The following is a 12708-nucleotide window of genomic DNA, read 5'->3' on the forward strand; positions in this document are numbered from 1 at the left end:
AGATTGGATATTTATAAGCATTACATGAATTGCTCCACCTTTGCGCTCTCCGATTTCCCTCTAATTGGTTGAGGGATAATTGATTCAGCCTTATTGGGACCCTGGGTGGTGTACGGAGGGGGGCAAGGGACAAACATTACCTGGTGGAAGCCCAGGTAATCCACGATGGTGTGTGAGGAGTAGAAGATGGTACCATCAGCAGTGATGACCAGGACAAAGCCATTAAGAGCCTAGAGGTCAAACACACAAGATCAGATAGGACACACACACACACACACACACACACACACACACACACACACACAGACACACACTTGACTTTTTTAAACTCTATGATAATACATGATTTATTCATGACTTGAAAGAAGGTGACATGTGACAACACTTTGTAGTACACAGAAATAGCCTTCTGATAACCTCCTCACACAGTGTGTATTTCTGGACTCCAACAACAGATGCATGAGGGAGTCAGTACATATGAGAGAGCCACAGCTCTCTGTAGCAGTGATTTTGGTTGAGCCTGAAGGCTAATCATGTCAGGAAATAAATATTTAAAAAATAGGATTAGTGCCTCATTGCTTATCTCCAATGGGGAACAGCTGGTCCCACGTTTCCACTCCACTAAACACACATGGGCTGTACACACACAAGGTCCACCTCTCCCCCAAACAAACACTCAAAAACAGACATGTACAACCACATCTGCATAAGCCACACACACACACACACACACACACACACTAGGGGCGTGCCAGAGTTGTCATACTTGTATCCATATCCGTTTATAGGACTTGCTACTCGTTTCTCGATGATACTGCGACTTACATAAGTGCTTCAAATTATGGGGCCGATATTACAATATTGAACATGAGGCAAATCCGAGGAGGATTGCAGGAAAATGAAAAAAGAAATAGAAATATTTTATACAATATAGCTTTTTCTCAAGTCCTATCTACAGCATTTTTTGCTAGTAATGTTCTGATATTAGGTGACTAATTAGGGCTAAAATATAACGTTAGCTGGCTAGCCGTCATAGTAAAGTAGCAGCTAATGAACCAGATAGGTGTCTAACATTAACGACAAATATGTTTGTTGTACTTAAAATAAGCATAAATGTCTGGTGAAGATTTGTTGTTTGTGTCTCTTGTTTTTGCTGAGTGGGTGACTGAAACACCTGTCACAGTTTGATTCTGCAGGGAATTCTGAACCAAACAAATCTTCTACTTAGAGCAGAGCGCTACATAGTTCCCTGGGTAGATTCACCCTGTTCAGTGTGTAGGGAATCAGGATTATCCCTGAGGATTGGAACACAGCCACAGATTGCTGCAGCTGTACGTCATTCACTGGCAAACTGTTTGTGAACAAGGTGGGGTGGGGGAAGGGAGGGGGAGGGCACATCGTATAGTTCATTGCTCTGGTCCAATCATGGCAGCAGGCACATCACACACATCTCCCATTCGTTTACAGACAGCTTAACTGGCCAATGGCACACTTACATACATACACACACACACACACACACACACACACACACACACACACACACACATAGTTTGCTCATAATGAGCAAACTGTGTGTGTGTGTGTGTGTGTGTGTGTGTGTGTGTGTGTGTGTGTGTGTATGTATGTAAGTGTGCCATTGGCCAGTTAAGCTGTAATATTATTACTCACACTCATCCCTTTGCACGGTCTCCCAGGGGCTGACTGATAACTACTACGGCTGATGACATGATGTTGCTCTTTGACTAATGATTCAGCGCAATTATCTGCAACACTTCCTCTTAGTCAGCAAGTGAAACAGACGTCAAGTCGTTGCAAACAGTACCCCCGCAATTACAGTTGCTGCGCCCAAGTACGTGAACTTCTGACTTAACAACTCACCATTACACTATCGAATAACTAGCAATTGGACAGCGTGGATGGGGCTTTTGATAGTGAGTTGATCATTTCCACTTGGTTGCCAAGCAGTCCAGTGGAAAAATAAATATATATTTTTTCAAATTAAAAAGTAAAAATAATCAATTCCATCAAATCAAATTTCATGGGTCAAAAACAACAAAAAAGACAAATCCTCATAAAATATTAAGCTTCACTGTCCCCAACATAATGTGTTTGATACCAGTCCTTATTCTGTTCCATGCATTATAATGAGCCCGTCCTCTGATTTCTTCCCCTGGCACGTAGGCATACTGACACTTACAGACCATTCATGAGGGAAACAGTGACCGTCTGTCTATAAGACCAATGATACCATTTCCTCACACACAGCAAAGAGCGTGTCAGACCTGAGTCGTTGTGACTTTGTTGGGGTTACTTGAGTGTGAGAGATGTAGAGAAGCGTTTCCTTGTCTCTTGGTCTATTTTCAACAACGCCGGTGAAATGTGAAAGCTCAATTAATTTGTTTTGCCTCTCCTTTCCTCTCCTGTCCTCTTCTGCTCTGAATATTTCATAATCCTCACAGCTCCTCCATAATTCACCACCAAGTGTCTGACGTGAGCCTCGGCGAATAAACGAAAAGAAACCTCAACACTTGGTCAGAAATAGCCCACACTTGCACTTTCCTCTCCTCCAAACCAACCTCTCGCCTTCCGCTCTCTCCCTTTCCTTTCCTGCTGTCTCTTCAAATATCCCACCAATCTGAACCCGAGACCACCTCGCTCTCGACTACTCTTCCTTCTCGAAACGAGTTGTTCATACTTCATTACCAACACAACGGAGAGGGATGTAGGTTTTGATCAACATAATAATAATACTTCCCTCATAAGGCAGGGATGGCTGACAGTCTGTTTCACCTCCTCTACTCTTGGAATTCCCCTGTGCCGCACATTGGAGGGAACTGGACTGGAAAATCACTGACTCTGGGATATCCAAAAGGGATTTGGCAGCCAAATAGCTCAGTCATTCTCGCCTCGGTTACATTCAGTACTGTACTTGAACCATTACTCTGTCTCTGCTGTAGCTAAACGCAACATAGCTCCTTGGAGATAGAGAGGAAATCAATGATGATGAAAAAAGGGCAATTTCTGATTTCTGAAAATCTGTTTTTTATTGTTCACATCACATCTTATATTCATCATATCTTTTGGAGGTTTTTGTGCCAATCTCGCATAGTACTCTCAGGGTCATGTTTGGCCACAAGTCTGTCCAAACTGACCACACACGTTTCATGGGGGGCTTGAGACAGGGCCAGGGGTGGTGGCGGGGGGGCATAAAAGCAGACCAGGCACTCAAATGAAAACAAGAGGGTTACCCGTCAGAACTCACTCAGTCACAGAGCTTCCCTCTCAACAGAGGGACACTCAACACTCTAAAGGTAACAGTCACACAGCCTTAGAGATGTGCTTATGTAATAACTATGTTATGTAAATAACATACTGTAAGTTCTAACATTGACTGGTCCACTATTAGCAATGCCTGTTTTTTTTATTATTTTTATTTTTTTACAAATAACATAAACAATGTTCATTTCATGTGTGCAACAGTGCCTGCAGTATATGCTTGGTCAATGAGGCATATTGAACCAATTAGCTCAAGGTAAATCGTGTGTGTGCGACAAACACTCTCTCCTCCTCCATAGTAAAATATGAGCCTTTGATACAATTGATGAAGTAGCAGGTATTTTCTCTAGTGATGTGGCTCGGTACCAAGCAAATGTGAAATGTTGCTGAAAACAAATTACGTTTTGCACTAATGTTTCTGCCATGCCTGCCGTAGGCTTAGCAGAAACGACGCCAGGTATGTCTGTACTGCTGCAATCTAGGCCTAAATATTTATCATCATGTAATTAAAACCAAATAGGTGAGCCATGCGAAAGCCATGGGGTAATTCGGATAACGGGCTTTTCCATCTGTTTGAGTCAATGACACATAATGAGTCATAACTAGGTTTCCATGGTAACTCTAGGGGTGTTCAAAGTGAGTGCTCAAAGTGAGTGCTGAGACAGACACAGACACAGATAGAAACACCCACACAAACACACAGAGACACGTGTACATGCACACACACGCACGTACGCACACACACACACACACACGCACGTACGTACGCACACACACACACACACACACACACACATAGAGAGATTCAGCTGGCAGTGCAGCTGACTAAAGCTAGGCCACGTCAAGCCCTCAGCACTGACCTGCAGCAAGAGTTCGCCTTCAGACAGCCAACCGTCTGCCAATCCGGAGGCTTTGCCGTTCTCATCGTTACCACCATTGGTCGGCACCCCACTGCAAGGATGGTTCTTCAGGGCAACTGCAGAGAGAGAGAGAGAGAGAGAGAGAGAGAGAGAGAGGGGGAGAGGGAGAGGAGGGCGGGGGGGGGGGGGGGGATTGGGGGGAGGCAGAGTGGGGAGCGGGGGAGAAAGAGGCAGAGAGAGAGAGAAAGAGAGTGGCGAGGGATGGAGGAAGAGAGGGAGGGGGAGGGAGAGAGAGAGAGAGGCATACTATTCAGTCCTATAATAATGTTTACAAAGCACTGCTGTGAATGTCAGAATGCTTTATGTGTAGTACACTAAACACACTGTATGCACGACAGGAGCCCAGCTCATCAAAGATTCATCAAATAGCGTCTTTTAGAAAAATGACGGTCCAAAAGACCTGTAATCTCTGTCTAACACTGCTTACATCATAATTGCTTGGGAAGTGGAACATCAGCACATTCATAATAAAAAAAACTCGTTTTATTCTAAAATAACAATGAGAGGTCATTGGCATTTCGCTCCACATACAGTAGGCCTATTACAGGCTCTGTGGGGTTGAGCTCCAACAGCTGTACAGTACGTAGACATACTGTATCTTAGGGTTCGTTTCGAGCATTGTTTTCACAAGTGTAACCCCTTTCACTCTCCGTCTTAAACCATCTGTTTTGCGGTTCCTTTTTTCCATCTTGTACATCACACCATATCGTGTGTCGGAAATCGGTGCTCACTGACGCGTGACTGTAAAAGGCAGTCGGTTAGAAGCAATGGGATCTCTTTGAGAGTTTCTGTTGTCAAACAACAGAGAGGAACTGTTGCCAACTTGCGCATATTCAAAGAACATTTATTACTATTCATGCTGTCTGTTTGCAGCCCCCCCCCCCCCCCCTCCTGTAGGTCTGTCACAATTAAGAGAAGACAGAGAAGCTTGCACGCTCTCTCTGTTGCATTAGCACTGAATCAGAGGGAAATGAGGTGACAAGTCCTTCAGGCGTCGCTATATTTGCACTTCACTGCCCCCCCCCACACACACACACACAAACACACACACACACACACACACACACACATAGAACACCCCCCCCCCCCCCCCACACACACACACACACATACACGCACACACACACACACACACACACACACACACACACACACTTAGAACACCCCCACTCCATGCCAGAGGCAAAAGGGTTAACAGTTTGTTTAGAGTTAGGGTTAGGATACAAGAGAGGTTAATGGATACAAGAGAAGATGGGAGGGGACTGCGTAATTCAAGGAACAGGAAGTTGTGATTTGTTCCATAGTACTGGTGCGTTCAAGTGCCACTCGGATTTTGCGTAGCACTTCAGATTGGTTGATTCTGAGATTCCCCAGAGTGTCGTCCCAATACTATGTGTGTGTGGGAGTAGTCATAGTCATATTCTTATCCGTTTATTGTCGTATCCAGATGATACTTCTGATCGGACTACAGGCGGTGAGATTTCAATGCTTACAATGATGAGTAGCCTAATGGGTAGCCCCTAGTGGTCAGAACGGATATTAGCGTAAGGCAAAGGGGCTAGTACAGATACTGACAAACTGAACTGAACTCTGTAATAATTAATAATTTTAATTTTGCCATTTAGCAGACGCTTTTAATCCAAAGCGATTTACAATTACGAATTACAGGGACATTCCCCCTGGAGTAACTGAGGGCTAAGTGCCTTACTCAAGGGCACACTAGTAGTGGTGTGGTTTCAGGCGGGATTTGAACTCACAACCTTCCGATCACAAGTCCAACTCACTATCCACTAGACCACCACTACCCCGTAAATTACTGATTACAAATGCAAAGTATTAACTGACACACAAAATCAAAGATCAATCTTATTTGATCTTGTACAATATGTCCACAGTTTCAGAAGGTATGCCCTTTGAGCAGCAGAGACAAACACAGACTACTGCAGCTGCACGTCGCCCGCTGGCTTCTATCGTAGAAGGCAGCGTGGGGGAAGGGAGGGGGAGGGCACAGCGTACAGTTCAATGCTCTGATCCAATCATGGCAGCAGGCACTTCACACACATCTCCCATTCGTTGACAGACAGCGTAACTGACCAATGGTGTACTTGGAGATACTGTAGAAAGGAATCCTCTATGATAACCGTTACATTTGACATTTTTTTGATGCTTTTATCCAAAGCGACTTACAACAAGTACATTTAAGTGAGTAAAGTGAATCATCTATATATGTATCAGTCATCATAAGACAAAAAATCTATACTAGGACCTGGGGCTATTTTCTTAAAATGATTAACAATAGAGGAGCTGTACAGCGGGGTAGTGGGGGGTGAAGAGGTCTTTAGGAGGCACAGTCAAGATGTAGCCTGAAGAGATGGGTCTCCAGTCTATGGCGGAAGATAGGTAGTAGTAGGTAGGTACATAGACGGATCATGAAAAAATGGGCCCCTGGGCCTGGACATGTAGAAAGGCCCCCCTCCCCAGCGCAAACACAACATTTTTTTAGAGCGCAAGTAAACACAATGCCAACAGCATATAAGACATAGCCTACGTTTACCTGCATCTCAACAGGTTTTACAGCGGAGGAACACTCAAAGCCAACAGCACAATAACTAGAAAAAATTCACCTGTATTTCAACGACACAGGATTTACAACACAGGCATGCCACACTCAATTGAAGCCAACAACAGTACATGTACAGTAACAAAATACACCGCTTTCAACCAAAAACAATTGGCAACACTATGGTGTCATATATAGCAACCACAGGATGGCTTTATAAGACTAAATTAATCATAAAATAGTCTTACCTTATGCAATGCATTTTTTCCTGGCTTCGTGCAAAATCATCCACGATATCATTAAAGTCCAGTGATTTGGTCAGTTCGCTCTCAATTGCCATGAGAGAAAGAGCCTTGAGACGGTGTTGTGTCATTTTAGTCCGCAATTCGTTTTTAATCCTGGACAGCACAGAGAATGACCGCTCCCCTTCGCAATTGGTTACAGGCAGAGTCAAAAATAGCCGCAGCGCAACATAGACATTTGGAAACATAGATTGCAGGCCACAATCGATAATTACGCGGAGTAGTCCTTGTGGGCTTTTATCATCTTCAGCCTTAATAAAAGATCTGTAAAAGACCTGCATCAGTGTGACCTCGTGACCTGTCCCCAGTACACAAACTTTAATGGCGCCCTCTAGTGTCTAGTTTCTATAGCCTACTCATTAATCTAATGGGAATGTAGCCTGTATTCGCATTAGAATCTGAGTAGGCTATAGAAACTATGTAGCCCACACAAGCTTCTCTTTTTTTTTGCAAGACGTGGGCCCCTATAAAATCGTTCAAAATAGTATATTCAAAAGTATATTCAAAATTGTTTTTTTACGTTCATATAAGGAATCTAATTTGTCCCAGTTACAGTAGGACATTTTCTACCGGCATCCCTGCGACAAGAAATGCAAAGGGCCCCCTGATCTCTGGGGCCCCTGGGCCTGGGCCCGGTAGGCCCGTTCAGTAATATGTCTTTGGGTAGGTAGGGTAATATCTGAAAATGATCAGATGACACTTGTATCCGTAAAATACCCAATATCCGTAACATGTAACAAGTTCTCGTCACAACCCTATCTAATACAATAAGACAAACAATTAGGGCCTGTTTCACAGACAAGGCTTAAGTAACTAATCCTAGACTAAAAAGCATCTTCAATGGAGATTTTACATTGAAAGTGTGATAAAGTCCAGGACTAGGCTTGTCTGTGAAACCGGCCCTTAGAGTTTAGGTATTTCTGAAGAGCACAAAAAAGCAAAACACAGCGTAATGCATTCTCTTACACTGGTCACATATGCACTGCCTCACTAAACACAAAAAACAGACAACCTACACTGAGTACTGTACTTTATAAGATATCTGATTGTTGGGTTTCAGCCATAGATCACTAAGGTGGATATGAAAAACACAGGACTGTTAGATAACATTTTCCAAATGTAAATTTTGCTGTCAAAGCACCTCTGAGAGATCCAACTCAAAACTATACCACTTGCCCTAAAGGTAATCTGTAAGAACTATTTATTACAATCCTATGTTACGCCAACCAATCAATGGCAGTTTCATATCCTAGTCCAACGGTTACAAACTGACGGTTACAAACTGACGGTTACAAACTGACGGTTACAAACGGACTAAACCAGATTGTTCCCACTTGAACATGCAGTTGTCTAATCGACCCATCGAGTCAGTCCAATGGACAACAAATCAATATGAGGCTACAGCGAATAAAAGCCTAGCTGGATCCACAATGATGTCATGGGAATGAGACCAGCAGTTAGGCCCATTAATCTCTGACCCTTGGCCCCTGCGACAACACCGTGCTGTGACCCGTTACGACCCCTGACCATTAAGGCGATGTCTTGACATGATTGGGTGAGTGGGGTCTGGGTCAGCCCTTTTGTTGTCTGTGAGGGCTAACAAGGAGAAGAGTAGGGGATGATTGGAGGGGTGCAGGGTGGGAGGGGCGGCGGTGCTAAGACCAGACACCTGATGACATGAGGCCTTTGTGTGGGTGTCTGACAACGGCTTGGGTTAGTAGGTGAACACTCTGACCTTATTACCATCACACACTCTCAGGGTCGGTGTGTGTGTGTGTGTGTGTGTGTGCATGTGCGTGTGTGTGTGTGTGTGTGTGTGTGCGTGCGTGCGTGCGTGCGTGTGCATGTCAGTGTCAGTGTCAGTGGGTGTGAGTGAGACACATTCTGAGGTGAGTTTACCCAAAGCTCTGTAGCACGAAGATCATCTTTCATCTCTCTACTCCTACAACGGACTTTGTAGAGAATATCTTACTGCTACAGAAATGCTACAAAGCTTTCAGCAAATGTTTGAATGATGTGTGAAGAAATAGTAGCTCTCTACATCCATATCTATAAGCTACTGAGATCAATATATATGATTCTGTCTGTTTGTGTTAGCAAGTTCATCAACCCAAATGCATCCCAATTGTCCACCCAAACACTACACCAGCTTGCATGCAGACAGCAGTGCCTGCACCATGTTTCCATACAGTATTATGAATATTCAAACAAGCTACAGTAGATAGCCTTTCATGGTCTGTTGACGCGCATAGCGTGATGTGACGGTATTACCACAGCTCAGTGCAGTAGAGTTCTTTCTCTCAAGCTAGCCTGCTAGCTACGGTAGTGTAAGTTCTCCCTGTTGTTATTGATGCCATTGTAATAGGTTACTGCGCATTGTGTTGCCTCTTCTCACGTGGGGTCTGCAAACGCATCCATGAGGAAAAAGGCACGCCTGGAAACTGATTAGCGAAGCCCTCTGTGTGGTGGAGTATAGCCTTTGTTGTTCACCGATGAACTCGTAAATTAAAGATCACTCAATGTATTGACATTTGACACATGCATCGTATCTCATTACAGTGTGTACGGCAGGGACATGTCATGTTGTTGACATTACACTCCACATGGTGTACATGACTTAGTTTGCCTTGCATGCAGCGATTGCCTTTTTGAAACTATTCCATGACTTCCATCGTGCCTGACCAAGTGAAATGAAGCGAACCGTTTCAAATAGGCATTTGTCCCAGGTGGGGTCTTATGTAAAGGACATTCCCTTACATACTACGTATGTGTGTGTTTGTTGATCATTGACCTGTGGTGTTGACTGTGTTAGAACTGTTTCCAGATAGATGGAATTGCATATTGCTATCTTGACCCTTTCAAAATTGCATCAGCCTGGGCTTCAGCTGCGAATCCAGCTGGTCAAAACAGTGTGTGTGTGTGTGTGTGTGTGTGTGTGTGTGTGTGTGTGTGTGTGTGTGTGTGTGTGTGTGTGTGTGTGTGTGTGTGGACACAGTAGAGAGGACACACCACCTCGGTTCTCTATAGCATCGGACAGAATGACCAGAGGAAGAGAAAGAGCAGCTCCAGTTATCATGCCTCAGTGGGCAGCAGTGTACATAATGAAAGATTTACATCACCAAGCAGTCTTAGCAGCCACAGCCAGTACATACAGTACTTACAGTATGGCATAATAGTGCCTCTACAAGCCCCAGGGCCATTTACACACAGAGTCGAAGTGAACAGCTCGGCTTTGTCAAAATACCCTCATCTTAGCATAATGGACCTTCAGAGCAACCGACCCACAAACGGTAAAACATCAAAGTGTACTCACTGAACACTTTATTAGGAACACTATACTAATACTGGATAGGGGGCTCAGCCTCAATTCTTTGTGGCATTGATTCCACAAGATGCTGGAAACATGTGTTTGAAGTTTTGGTCCATGATGACATTAATAATGATTGCCTGCATTATGTTACACGGACAGGGGCCTACTGCAGCCACCATCACTACCACCCAAACCCAATGCACAGGGCGGCCACAATGTACACGTGCATCACACACTGTGAATAGGGCACCAAAACGGCCTAATGATCATCCTAATAATCATAATGATTAAATATTTAAATTTAAGATGACTGCACAACTACAATATACTACAGTATAGGCACAATTAGAGCATTATTATCACCATGAATGCTACCGCTATCCACTCAAAAGTGCTATCCACTGGAAAGAAACGTCTATGAAACTTTTCTCCGAAGGCAACTACTACACAACTCTTTTTGTTTCGAAGTAGAACCCTTTTTGGTTATAGGTTCTACATATAGTATGGACCCAAAAAAGGTTCTTCCACAGAGACAGCCAAAGAGCCTTTTTGCTAAGTGGATGAACTCAAGACCTCTCTAGACCTCCTTGCCCGTCTAGTAAGTAATTAATGACACCGTACTCCATTCATTGTTCATTAACATTCACTTGCCTGCCGTATGAATAAATTGAACATTTCTCTCGAGTCAAAAATCTTAATGTGTTGTTTAATCTTTAATCACAACATAAATCATTGATCAGTTGTCAGACAGGCAGAGCCATTGACGTGATGCAGACGGTTCAATAATGATGCATGACCTTTATGAACATTGAACCGTTCATAACCGTTAACCAGTGAAGGCGATGGTAAACTTTTCTTTTGCAATTACCAAATTATTGTGTAACAGCATATTAATACATGTTTAAAAATGTTTAGCCTAAGGGGCAACATAACATAATGCAAAGTTATCTGGGCATCATTCGCAATGGTTATCATCTATTATTTTATAACAATAAACTGTAATATAAGATCCTGTTCATTTGCAATTGTAAACTACTGTCGACCCAACCCACACTGTAGCCTTCTGTTTCAAACTTGTCACTTCTTGTCAGAAACTTTGTTTGTTATGGTAAAATGTTAATTACACAGTAATAATTTACAGTATGCATTACTTACTACTTGTTTCTTTGGTATTCACTAATACAAGCAAAGAGAGATTTCTTTCTCTGCTGCCAAAGACAGATGACGTCAGAGCCCTCCTCCTCCTCCTCCTTACCCTCTCCTGATGTGTGGGGCTGCTGAGAATTTGATTAAGAAAGCCCGACAAATAAGCAATGACCCTGAAAATCTGTCAGCTTGTGAAAGGGCGGTGCTGGTGCACTCAACAAAAAAAAAACAGCAGTGTTGATTTGTCACCATTGTGCAGGCTGCAGCAGTAGTAAAGGAGGGTAGTTAAATTAGAGCGGGGAAGTACGGAATGTTCTGGGTGGACATACTGAGGTACCACCTCTGGCCGTGCTGCGTAGCATGAGGTGAGGGTAGTTACAATTAGGGCTGGGTGAGTCCTGGTCCGATATACTGACATACCTGGGATAGTTAAGCTCCAAACTATGAGCGCCAGATACCCCCATCCCGAGCTGGTGACCCAGAGGCCATCTTGGGACAGGTCCAAGCCTTCATCATGGAGGCATGGGCCTAAGTTCTACTGACGACTGACACTTCCCCCCCACTAGACCTGAGATCTGGGCTGGCGTTGTTTGGGATTTGTCTGATAGAGGGCTTTGCTTTGTCTACGCTACAGGACTGTACATCTGAGAAAAGCACATTTTCAGACACAAATGTTTGCCGATTTCTGCCCAATCCCTACATGTAACCCTGGCAACAGACATCATCAGTAAACAGCACTGAGGATACTAGACACAAAAACAAAACAATAACCAAGCCAAAAAACAGAATTAAGGGATAGAACAGGACCACAGCCAACTACTGAAAAGACACTGAATGAGATGTTACTAAATGTGCTGCATTGAGCTTTTCAGTCTCTTTTGAATGTTTGTGGGGGTCTTTTCATTTCTGCCTACCAGGTCACCAACAAGGTGTAAACAGTGAAGCAAATGCTTATTTTTATATATTTAGACATACGCAATCTACATATCGGCTCAAGGAATGGCATTGCATGAGAGCACATCATTATACAATTTTTAAACATGATTTTTGTATAAACAACATTTTGTAAAAAAAATGATTACAAAAACATAAACAAAATGTCCTCGTTGAAGTCATATTCATCATATTCAAGGGGTATATTTTAGAATCTAGAATTTCTTAAAACATTGCTGACAGTGGTTTTAAAGGGAC

General features: G+C 43.4%; 1 protein-coding gene across 1 annotated transcript in view; it reads right to left on the reverse strand.

Moving 5' to 3' along the window:
• LOC308162817 (aryl hydrocarbon receptor-like) overlaps positions 1–12708 on the reverse strand; it is a gene marked incomplete at both ends in the record, with an annotated part of 35729 nt that overhangs the window by 9930 nt on the left and 13091 nt on the right. Inside the window, 2 exons of the mRNA XM_080536957.1 lie at positions 141–230; positions 4140–4255. Coding sequence (XP_080393083.1) covers positions 141–230; positions 4140–4255 — 206 coding nt within the window. The remainder of the gene's footprint in view (positions 1–140; positions 231–4139; positions 4256–12708) is intronic.

The sequence above is a fragment of the Nansenia antarctica genome, assembly GCF_963989245.1.
Source record: "Nansenia antarctica genome assembly, chromosome: 7".
NCBI classification, from domain to species: Eukaryota; Metazoa; Chordata; class Actinopteri; order Argentiniformes; family Microstomatidae; genus Nansenia; species Nansenia antarctica.